Source organism: Schistocerca nitens, chromosome 1, assembly GCF_023898315.1.
Source record: "Schistocerca nitens isolate TAMUIC-IGC-003100 chromosome 1, iqSchNite1.1, whole genome shotgun sequence".
Lineage (NCBI taxonomy): Eukaryota > Metazoa > Arthropoda > Insecta > Orthoptera > Acrididae > Schistocerca > Schistocerca nitens.
The window spans coordinates 1,010,558,140-1,010,570,747 of record NC_064614.1 but is presented as its reverse complement, the minus strand read 5'-3'; the positions used below and the strand labels follow the sequence as shown (position 1 = coordinate 1,010,570,747).

Genomic DNA, 12,608 nt, shown 5'->3' with positions numbered 1-12,608 from the left:
TGCTACTCAGTTCTTTCCTGGTTACTGGATAAGGCATGAAGGTGTTAATACATTTGGGTTGGCATAATAAGATCCCCGGCAGTGGCAGTGGGCTCAGTGCGGCTGCTTTGCACACCTACCTCAGCTAATCATGTAACATGATTTTGCAAATGTTTCTGTGGCAATACCTCATTGTTGTTGCTGCTTTTGCCTGCAGCTGTTAGAGCTACAGTGTTGACAACTGTCAGGGATCTTCTTATGCTCGTTTGACAATAGTTGGTATGTATGTTTACCTGTTTCCATACCATATAGTAACTATTCCAAAAAGTTGATGAAATAAATGAAATTTTAGGGAAGTGTTTATTTTTTATTACCACTGTGTGTGTGTGTGTGTGTGTGTGTGTGTGTGTGTGTGTTTTGTTTTACCAACCTAAATGCAATGAAAATATTTTAGACCTTGTAGCCAGAAAGAGGCCTGGCCTGTTAGCAACATATAGAGATAAGGATTAGCAATAATAATGTCGAAATAGCAACAATGCTAACTTAATTTAAAAATTCTCAAGAAGGTTGGACATCATTTAGTTCCAGTATGATGGATGTTCAGGTATTATGGGCAAAGTTTAAACTGATAGTAAATCTTGCTCTGGAGCAGCATGTGCTGAGTAGGTGGATTGAGGATGGAAAAAATGCACCTGGTTTATAACAAAAATTGGAAGATGTTGAGGAACAGAGATTGTTGCATTCTCAATTCAAGCAGACATTATACATAAATAAAAATACTGATGTCCACAGCATACAGCAACTTCCACCATCATATGTTAGCAAAAGATCTTGCTGAGAACCTGAGAAAATTCTGATCCTGCATAAAATCACTAAGTGGGTTCACATAAAATCACTAAGCGGGTTAAAAGCTTCTATTCAGTCAATTGTTGACTAGCCCTCCTGTGATAATAGGTGCCACCAAAAGGAAAACTGAAGCTGTACCGTGTTAAAAAAACCATCACATAGGAGGATTGTGCAGACATACCATTTTTTTGAGCATTGCACAGGCTCCCATATAAACGACTTAGAAATAGGCATCCATGGTGTTGATAAGCAACTGAAAGAGTTTAAAACAAATAAGTCATCAGGGCCAGATGGAATTCTGATTTGGTTTTACAAGGAATATTTTACGGCATTGGCCTCTTACTTAGCTTGCATCAACGACAAATCTTTCACCCAGTAGAGAGTACCAATCGACTGTATATAAGAAGGATAAAAGAATGGACCCACAAAATTATATACCAATATCTTCAATGCTGTTTTACTGCAGAATTCCTGGACATATTCCACACTGAAGTGCCAAAGAAACTGGTATAGGTATGCATATTCAAATACAGTGATATGTAAACAGGCAGAATATGACACTGTAGTCAGCAGACACAACAAGTGTCTGCCACAGTTGTTAGGTTGATTACTGCTGCTGCAATGACAGATTATCAAGATTTAAGTGAGTCTGAACGTGGTTTTATAGTCAGCGCATGAGTGATGGGACACAACTTCTCCGAGGTAGCAATGAAGTGAGGATTTTCCATATGACCATTTCACGACTGTATTTTGAATATCAGGAATCCTGTAAAACATCCCGACATCACCGTGGCTGTAAAATGATCCTGCAAAAATGGGATCAATGATGACTGAAGAGAATCTTTCAACATAACAGAAGTGCAACCCTTCTGCAAATTGCGGCAGATTCCAATACTGGGTCATCAACAAGCGTCAGCGAACGAACCACTCAATAAAACATCATTGATGTATCCTTGATGACTTCACAACACAAAGCTTTATGCCTTGCCTAGGCCATCAACACAGACATTGGACTATTGATGACTGGAAAAATGTTGCCTGGTTGCATAAGTCTCATTTCAAATTGTATCGAGCAAATGGACGTGCACAGGTATGGAAACAGCTTCATGAATCCATGGACCTTGCATGTCAGAAGGGGACTATTCAAGCTGGTGGAGGCTCTGTAATGGTGTGGAGAATGTGCAGTTGTAGTGATATGGGACCCCTGATATGTCTAGATATGACTCTGAAAGGTGACACATACGTAAGCATCCTGTCTGAACACCTGTATCCATTCATGTCCATTGTGCATTCCAACGAATATGGGCAATTCCAGAAGGACAGTGCGACACCTTACGCATCCAGAATTGCTACAGAGTGGCTCCAGGAACACTCTTCTGAGTTAAAAACACTTCTGCTGGCCACCAAACTCTCCAGACATGAACATCATTGAGCATATTTGGGATGCCTTGTGACGTGCTGTTGAGAAGAGATCTCCATCGCCTCGTAATCATGGATTTATGGAGAGCTGTGCAGGATTCATGGTGTCAATTCCCTCCAACATTACTTCAGACATTAGTCAAGTCCATGCCATGTTGTGTTGTGGCACTACTGCGTGCTCGTGTGTGTGTGTGGGGGGGGGGGGGGGGGGGTCCTACACAATATTTGGCAGGTGTACCAGTTAGTTTGGCTCTCCAGTGTAAGACTCATAGACTTTATAACTAATAGCACCCAGTACATAACCCTGGATGGCAAGTATTCATCAGGGATGAGAGTATTTCAGGGGTGCTCCAGTGAAGTGTGATAGGACCATTCTTGTACATGAATGATCTGATGAATAGGGTGGGCAGCAATCTGCAACTGTGATGACAAGACAGTGTCATTACTGTGTGACTGTATGAGGATACAGGATGATTTAGACAAAATTTCTGTTTAGAGTGATGAATGGCAGTTTGCTCTAAATGCAGAAAAAATGTAAGTTAATACAGATGAGTAGGAAAAATAACCATGTACTGTCTGAATACAGCCTTATAAGTAGACTTTTAATTCATACATCATACTGAAATACATCTGCATATATACACACATCAAAAAAAGTTTTGCATCGCCCCGATTCCCAAAACTCCTGAAGATAGATGTTGCCTGTGGACATTGTATCACAGACACAGTCCCTTTGACTGCCCAGAGATGTCACTAAACCCGCCCTAAAATGTAAACAACCATGCATGAGCACTGCCTATTAGACAGAGGGGGTCTGACAGCCAATCAGTTCCAGTCATTCCACCAGGTAGGAGATACACGGCTCATGTCTGTAGTTCAACGACTCCTAGATGGTCAGTACTGCAGTTCAGTTGTGTCCGCATTGTTACTTTGTGCCAGGAAGGGCTCTCAGCCATGGAAGTGTCCAGGCGTCTCTGAGTGAACCAAAGTGATGTCGTTCAGACATGGAGGAGACACGGAGAGACAGGAACTGTCAATGATGTGCCTCGCTCAGGCCGCCCAAGGGCTACTACTGCAGTGGAGGACTGCTACCTATGGATTATGGCTCGGAGGAACCCTGACAGCAATGCCACCATGGTGAATAATGCTTTGCGTGCAGTCACAGGACATTGTGTTAAGACTCAATCTGTGCGCAATAGGCTGCATGATGTGCAACTTCACTCCCGACGTCCATGGCGAGGTCCACCTTAGCAACCACGACACCATGGAGCGCGGTACAGATGGGCCCAACAACATACCGAATGGACAGCTCAGGATTGGCATCACGTTATCTTCACCAATGAGTGTCGCATATGCCTTCAATCAGACAATCGTCGGAGATGTGTTTGGAGGCAACCCAGTCAGCGTGAATGCCTTAGAAACACTGTCCAGCAAGTGCAGCAAGCTGGAGGTTCCCTGCTGTTTTGGGGTGGCATCATGTAGGGCCGACGTACACTGCTGGTCATCAGGGAAGGTGCCATAACGGCTGTATGATACGTGAATGCCATCCTCCAATCGACAGTGCATCCATATCAGCAGCATATTGGTGAAGCATTCGGCTTCATGGATGTCAATTCGCGTCCCCACTGTACACACTGTGTGAATGACTTCCTTCAAGATAACAACATCGCTTGACTAGAGTGGCCAGCATGTTCTCTAGGCATGAACCCTATCGAACATCCCTGGGATAGATTGAAAAGGGATGTTTATGGATGATGTGACCCACCAACCACTGCGAGGGATCTACACCGAATCGCCGTTGAGGAGTGGGACAATGTGGACCACCAGTGCCTTCATGAATTTGTGGACAGTATGTCATGATGAATAGAGGCATGCATCAACACAAGAGGACATGTTACTGAATATTAGAGGTACCGGTAGGTACAGCAATCTGGACCACCACCTCTGAAGGTCTCGCTGTAAGGTGGTACAACATGCAATGTGAGGTTTTCGTGGGCAATAAAAAGGGCGGAATTGATGTTTATGTTGATCTCTATTCCAATTTTCTGTACAGGTTCCAGAACTCTCCGAACCGAGGTGATCCAAAACTTTTTTTTGATTTGTGTACTTTGCATGCCACCTTACAATATGTACTGGTGTCCTTAAGCCAGGTCTCCTGTTCTAGTAATATATGGTTTGCAGGAAGCTGGTAAGTCTCCAAGTGAGCTTGAATCTCTCTGATTTTATCTTCATGGTCTTTTTGTGAGATATATGTAGGAGGAAGCAATATACTAGTTGACTGTTATACAAATGGACACTCCCACAAATTTAAAAGTAGACCATATCATGACGCAGAATGTCTGTCTTGCAGCATCAGCCACAAGAGTTGGCTGAGCATCTCCGTGACACTTTTGCACTTACTAAATGAATCTGTAATGAAATGTGCTGCTCTTCTTTAGATCTGGTACAGATCTCTGGTTGACAAGCAGTATACAAGTATTCCAGAATGAGATTTTCACTCTGCAGCGAGTTCAAGTCTCGGTCTGGCATACAGTTTTAATCTGACAGGAAGTTTCAGTATATGAGTATTGGTTGAATGAATGTTTTGTGTGCTACTTCCATTGTTGATGGGCTACATTTGCTGAGGATTCTTCCATTGAATCTTGTTCTGGCATCTACCACACCTGCAATTAATTTTATGTGGTTGTTCCACTTGAAATCACTCCGTATGCATACTCCTTGATATTTTAGGGAAGCAATACAGTAAGGTGTTATTCTGTACTCACAATATGTTACATTTGTTTATGTTGAGGGTTGATTTCCACTCCCTGCCACAAGTGTCAATCCTCCGCCAGTCTACGTGTATTTCACTTCAATTTTCTAGCATTGCGACTTCCCTATCTACAACAGCATCATCTGCAAAAAGCCTCCTGGAACTTCTGACATTATCTATTAGGTCGTTTATATATATTGTGAAAAATAATGATCCTATAACACCCCATGGGGGCACATGTGAAGTTGCTTTCATACCTTAAGACTTCTCTAGATGCAGAATGACGTTCTGTGTTCTATTTGCTAGAAACTTTTCAATACAATTGCATAGCTGCCCTGCTATTCCATACATCCATATTTTCTTCTTTAGGTGGCAGTGTGGAACTGTATTGAACACCTTCTGGAAGTCAAGGAACATGGCATTTACTCGGACACCCGTATCTAATGCTTTCTGGGTCCTGTGGATGAACAGAGTGGGCTGAGTTTCAAGTTATCATAATTTTCAGAATACAAGTTGATTCCTACAGAGGAGATTTTCAATCTACAGAAGTGTCATAATACATGAGCTTAAAAATGTTCAAAAGTCTGTAACAGACTGACAGCAGAGATACATGCCTATAGTTTTGTGCATCTGTTTGATGACCCTTCTTGAAAAAGGCAATGACCTGCAGTTTTCTCCAATCATTAGGACTGCTTTGCTCCTCAAGAGACCTGTGATACACAGCTGCTGCAAGAGGAGCAAGTTCTTTCACGCACTCTGTGTAAAATCAAATGGTATCCTGTCATGTCCAGAGGCCTTACCTCTTTTGAGTGATTTCACTCACTTATTTCGATATCTGTCATTCTGTCAGTTGTGCAATGATTTAAAGAAGGAATTGCAGTGTGATCTTCCTCTGTGAAACAGTTTTTGAAAAAGCCATTTCATATTTTGGCTGTTTCTATGTTGTCCTCTGTTTCAATGCCACTATGGTCACAATGTGTCTAGACAGATGACTTTGACCAATTACTGATTTAAGATAATATCAAAACATCTTAGGATTTTCCAATTATTTTGACATCATTTAGTTTTTGTCTGCCTGTGAGAGGCTTTGGCTACATTTAAATTTGCATTGAAGCTCTCTTTGCTTTTGTAGCAGCTTTCTAACATGGTTGTCAAGCCACAGTGGGTGTGTCCCCCCCCCCCCCCCCCTGCCCCCCTCACAATGTTTCCCAGCACAAAGCTCTGTAAAGCAAATTGTGCAATGCTCTTGAACTGTATCCCTTTATGCTTAACATTGTCTGTGCTGGATATGAAATTTTCATGTTGACTTGTCAAGTAATCTGAAATATATCTCTTAATGCTCTTACTGAACAGAAGGATCTTCCTACTGAAATGTTTTAGTGGCTCTTGTTATGTCTTTGAAGCCAAGTCAGAACACTCACATTTGATCTGTCAGCTGAAGTATGTGTTAATTTAACTTTAATGTTACTGTCACCATTAAATATCTTCTTTATGTGGAAACCATGAAAAGTAGTATCTCTGTAGAACAGTGTGTAGCCCTGGAAAGACTTCAACTCTTCTTCTTTGCAGCTGTTATTGGTGGAAGGAAAAACAATATCTACTCTAATCATGAAATGACATCAACATTTCATCATTGACTGTCTTGTATTTGTTTCACTGGGTGTACAGATCAAGATTACTTTGTAAATTAGTGCAGACACAATGTAAATTAAATATAACATCTGCCTTGAAGGCTTGACAAAAAGTAAGTGACATTTCAGTTAGAGCTTCTTTTGTTCATTGTTTTTTTTTTATTCCTGGAGAGGATGTCTGCTCCTTGACAGTCAAGACACTGCCAAGCCTCGACATCAAAACAGAAAAGGCCCTGCCCACAGCAGGTGGAGACATTTATCGGTGTTGCGTCTTGCCGATTATTCAAACCGCACACCTCTCCATTCAACTCTGCACAAATTTGAAACAAAATGACCATGCACAGTATGTGATTCGTGACATATTCCCTACCTAATACTAATTTACCATTTTGTCATTATCTCCTTTCCTTGTTGTAAATAGGGTGTGAGAAATATCGTTTGCCTAAATGGCATGTAACACTATACTTCCCTTCTTTGTATTTTTATTTACAACCATATTCAGTGATGCTGGAACGGTCTTATGGTTACCGATTCCCTGATCTATTCTAACTGAGTCAAAACGTTTGTGTCTGTCTGTCATCAGCAAGTTTAAGATGTTATATTCACAAGTCAGTTCTCTGATTAACTGCTAAAGGTAATTTCTGGATAAGGCGCTAGAACAATTTCACATGATTTTCTTTCCATACTACCTATACTCATCACATGAGTTGGTAAGATTGGAATCTCTACCTTAAACTGTAACATGAGCAGGATATTTACAAGGAATATTCTCCAAGTTTCCCCTCAGATGTTCTACCATTACTGCTGTCGAGGCAGAAGGTCTATAAAAATATTCGATGACCATTTTCAATCTGCCTTAAACACTATCTTCACTCAAATTATTTCGCAGTCTAGATCTATACTAATATCATTAGATATTATCATAGTTTTTATTGCTGTAAACAAGCTTCCAGCACCAGCATTAAGCTTATCCTTTATATACATTCCAGTCGGAGTTTAGAATTTCATTACTGTTTACATTTGATTTTAGCCAACTTTCTTTCCCTAGTACTATGTGGGAATTGTTACCAGCTCTGGGATCTTTCCATAGATCTTCCCACAATCGATAAACATTCTATTGACCTTTTTCATTCTCCAATTTGCTATGATAAATGCTATGCTGTATGGGCTCAGAAAACATTTTATCAGGTTTCACAGAACAAGTTTATTGGATGTTGTGGGCTAACCAGGCCAGCATCGACTGTTGCAGATGAAATTCAACATACAGTTTGAACCAGGTTCTAGCATCAAATGCCTAAGGTCAACATTTTGAGCACTCAAAATTACACTGATATTTAATGAACACACAAACTGTAGCTGACAATGAAAAATCCCATAGCCTTGGGCTCTTGCATGGCACCATCCTATGTGAACCTATTTATGGGCCTTCTAGAGTACTTCTTCCTAAACACCCAGAATCCCAAACCCCTCGCCTTATCCAGATTCATTGGTGATGTCTTTGTGATCTGGATTGAGGGTGAGGACACCCTATGCACATTCTTTTGGAACCTCAATACCATCTCCCCCATTCGCATCACCGGGTCCTACTCAACCTAACAAGCCACTTTCCTTAATGTTGACCCACACCTCAAAGATGGCTACATCAGTACCTCTGTCCCTATTAAACGTAGCAACTACTAGCAATACCTCCACTCTGACAGCCGCCACCCATTTCCTACCAAGAGGTCCCTTCCAAATTGCCTAGCCACACATGGCAGTCGCATCTGCAGTGACAAGCATTCCATCTCAAAATATATCGTGGATCTCACTCAGAACTTTACAGACTGTAGTTACCCTCCCAACATTGTACAAAAATAGACCTCCCATGCCTTATCTTTCCAATCACCCACACGTCCCAAAGTTCCACAATCTGGCTACAGAGGAGTATCCCCCACATGACTCAGCACCACCCAGGACTGGAGCAACTGAATTAAATTCTCCGACAGTGTTTCGACTACCTCTTGTTGTGCCCTGAAATGAGAAATGTCCTACCCACTATCCTTCCCACCCCTCCCATAGTGGTATTCTGCCATCCACTGAACATGCACAATATCCTCATCCATCCCTACACAACCCCTGCTCCCTACCTCTTGCCTCATGGTTCATATCAGTGTAATAGACCTAGACACAAGACCTGTCCCATACATCCTCCCACCACCACCTATTCCAGTCCTTTCACATACCTCACCTATCCCATCAAAGGCAGAGTTACCTGTGAAACCAGTCACAAGATCTACGAGCTAAGGTGCAGCCACTGTGTTGCATTCTGTGTGGGCATGACAACCAACAAGCTGTCTATCCACATGAATGACCACCGACAAACTGTGGCCTAGAAACAACTGGACCTCCCTGTTGCTGAGCATGATGCCAAACATGACATCCTTCATTTCAATGACTGCTTCACAGCCTGTGTCACCTGGATCCTTTCCACCAACACCAGCATTTCTGAATTGTGCAGGTGGAAATCCTCCCTGTAAATATATCATACATTCCCATAAACCTCCTGGCCTTAACCTTCGTAAAGTCATTGTCCTTACCCACTTACCCATCTAGCCCTTTCACTGTTCGCGTTCCAACACTACACAGCCCTCTATTTCTATTTCACCAATGCACCCAGTCTTTTTACTTCTCTCCTTTTCTGCTAACCCCCCTCCCCGCTGATCTCTTTCCCGCCCTCTGTCTAATTTCATGACTGCACCTAGCTGGCTTACCCTCTCTCCACTTTGTCCGTGCAGCACTTTACTTTTCCCCACCCCTATCCTGCTATCCCTCCCCCTCCCCGCCCCAGCCTTCTCCTTTCTGTCACCCGGTTGCCTCTCCCATCATGTGCTTCTGCTCGTAGCCTGGCTTTAGCTGCCAGAGACTGTGGTTTTGTGTGTGTGTGTGTGTGTGTGTGTGTGTGTGTGTGTGTGTTGGCTGAAAGCTCATTTTGTGACAGTCTTTTTGTTCTGCCTATCTGTGACACAGCATCTCCACTATATGGTGAGTAGCAGCTACCATAATATTCAAACTGTACCTAAGTTACACGACTGTTTACATTTGGAGCAGTAGGGCATACATTTGTGCGACCTTTTCTGCTGAGGCCAGGACAGCAATTTGTGGCAGCATTACCTTGTTACTATTTGATAAAGTTCCACACACATCACATTACTGGAGTCCTCTTTGAAGGCTCTTTCCATTGCCACAGAAAAACTTATGTTCTTCCATAAATAAATTACAAATAGGTTTGGTATCATAAATTGACAGCTACAAAAGTTAAAAATTATTTGCATGTTTCAGAAAATTAATCACATTGTCCACTATAACCAAGCAAAACCTGCACATCATCCTCAATATATTTGGGGTGGCCTGTCTTGGCTGCCTAACCCTGTATATTATCAGTGAATGTTTCATGTAAATTGGAAATAAGTTCTACATATTGCTGGAGATAATATTTCCAAGAAGTCATCACAAATTTATGATAAAATTAGAGGTACAGAAATGAAGTATTGGTCATTAAAGGTGAAAATGATTATTTTATCATTGTTGTTCTTTAAGCCTGTTTGTTATTTTATGAAGAAGTGCTGTTGGCAGTTAAATATATCATTATTTCTTCCAAAGTGACAAAAAATTATCCTCTGTATATGTACATCTACTTCTGTGCTCTGCAAACCACTGAGAAATGCAATGGCAGAGGAGAAGTCCAGTTGCACCGGTTATTAGGACTATCTCTCATTCCATTCATGTATGGATCATGGGAATAATGATTGCTTAAATGCCTTTGTGTGTGCTATAATTAGTGTAATCTCATCTTATTGATCCCTATGGGAGTGATATGTAGGGGGTTGCAATATTTTCCTAGGTTCATCACTTAAAGTTAGTTCTAGAAACTTTCTAAGTAGTTTTTCATGGGGTAATTCGTATCTGTCATCAAGACTCTACCGGGTCAGTTCTTTCAGCAAGTACATGACACTCTCCTATGGTATGCATATACATGGGAAAAATCAGCTTCTCAATAATGGTTGAAATTCATAGTGAAACCTTCAGCTGTCTTTTATTTTGCACAGTGCAACTAGTTTTGGATACATTTTCTAGCTTAGAAGACCTAAAGGGCAGGAATGTTTTGCCATGATGTAAATGATTACAAGCTGCTGTTGCAGGCCAGCCTAAGCCAATAAAATTGTCAGCAATATAACACTTGTACAGAGCAGTTGTCACCAGGAGACTTATTCACTTTGAAAGTCAGTTTAGTTTGTTATTGACTTTCAATGTGAATAAGCCTTCTGGTGACAACTGCTCTGTACAAGTATTATATTGTTGATGATTGTATTGACTGTGGTTCATCTGCAACAGGAACTTGTAATTGTTTGCGTCATAGTATAATATTACTGCCATTTATGCCTGCTAAGACTGAAAATGGTCTGTGACCTAATCTAGTAGCAGTGTGCAAAATAAAAAGCAGCTGGGGGTTTTTGCAATGAATTTCAACTCTCCCATGGGTGAACACACTGTAACCATTTGTGCTGCCCTTCTTTGTATCTGTTCTATATCCCCTGTTAGTCCTATTTGGTGTGGGTCCCAGACACTTGAGCAATTTTCTAGGATGGATCACAAAAGTATCTGTTATGGAGTCTCCTTTGTAGACTGATTGCATTTCACTAGCATTGTGCTAATGAACTGCAGTCTGCAACCTACTTTACATACGACTAAGACTATTTGATCTTTCCATTTCAAATCCCTACAAATAGTCATTCCAAAGTATTTGTATGAGTTGACCGATTCCAAATGTGACTCATTGATAGTCATAGCATTCTATGTTGTTTTTTCATTTTGAAAATTGTGCAATTTTGCATTTTGAACATGTAAAGCAAGTTGCCAATCTTCGCACCTCTAGATGTACTGTGGGGGAGGGGCGGTACATTGACCATCAGTACTGCATGAGTCCAGGGCTGCCGACATATAACACGAAAGCTTGTTTCTGATATTTAAAAAAATGGTTTTAACTGTAAAAGAGTATGTCACAGTCAACTTAATACACTTTTTTTTTTCAGATCTGCCTGCTTTGAAGAAACATTCTATAGCAGGAGCAAGAATGGGTTTCACAGGAAAGCAGGTTATACACCCTAATCAAGTGCGTATAGTGCAAGATGCCTTTTCACCTACACCAGAAAAAGTACAGTGGGCAACTGATCTTATTGCAGCCTTCAATGAACATCAGCTCAAAGGGAAAGTAAGAAAGTTTAGTTAAACAACAACAGGGAATATTTATGCAGTAAAAGTAGTATATATATTCTGCTCTGAATTTTTTCAGGTTTCCTTTAATACCAATATATGTTCCTCCTCTTTACATTATCTGCTCTTCTTCAGTTTACCATCACAAACTGCAGAGCCATATGTAATTCTATTTTTATATAAGATCTGGTTTTTGAACCTGATGCCACACTGTAATGGCAGTGTACTTTCATTTTAAAGTTTTTGTGTAAGTGATACAGCCAGTAAATGCAGCAGTAATAAGTCATTTAGCCATGTCCAGAAGATTGTGAATATACAGGGTGTATTTGAAAGGAATGTAGAAAATGAAAGGGCTGGTGGAGTGGGTCGTAAGAAGCGTATTTCACATAGCAGCCCATGTCTGCATCCCTTAGCGTAAGGCACTAGGCATCTCTGAACAATGCAATCTGAGCCATCATGGTAGCAGATCTGCAGGGCAACGATTTCAATGTATTTGTGACATCAAGGTAAAAGAGACATTATGTTGAAGTTTCATGACCTTGATTTGCAAATGCTGTAGTTGACATAGTTGCAGCTTTCCAGGCAGTATAGCACTATGAGTTTTCTGCCTCTTACTGTGATGTGAATGCATTGCTTTTGGCTTTGAAAATGCCTGTTTGATAGGTGTTGCATAGGAGGCAGCACCTGTGCACACTGCAGAATCTGGCTTGCCCTGCATCATTTTGTCGTCA

At 41.2% G+C, this 12,608-nt stretch overlaps 1 protein-coding gene across 4 annotated transcripts in view; it reads left to right on the top strand.

Annotated features, from left to right (window-relative positions):
- LOC126195664 (citramalyl-CoA lyase, mitochondrial-like) overlaps nt 1-12,608 on the top strand; it is a 238,862-nt gene that overhangs the window by 182,581 nt on the left and 43,673 nt on the right. For all 4 annotated transcript variants that reach the window (XM_049934313.1, XM_049934307.1, XM_049934293.1 and 1 more), the window contains one exon: nt 11,697-11,875. In XM_049934313.1, coding sequence (XP_049790270.1) covers nt 11,697-11,875 — 179 coding nt within the window. The remainder of the gene's footprint in view (nt 1-11,696; nt 11,876-12,608) is intronic.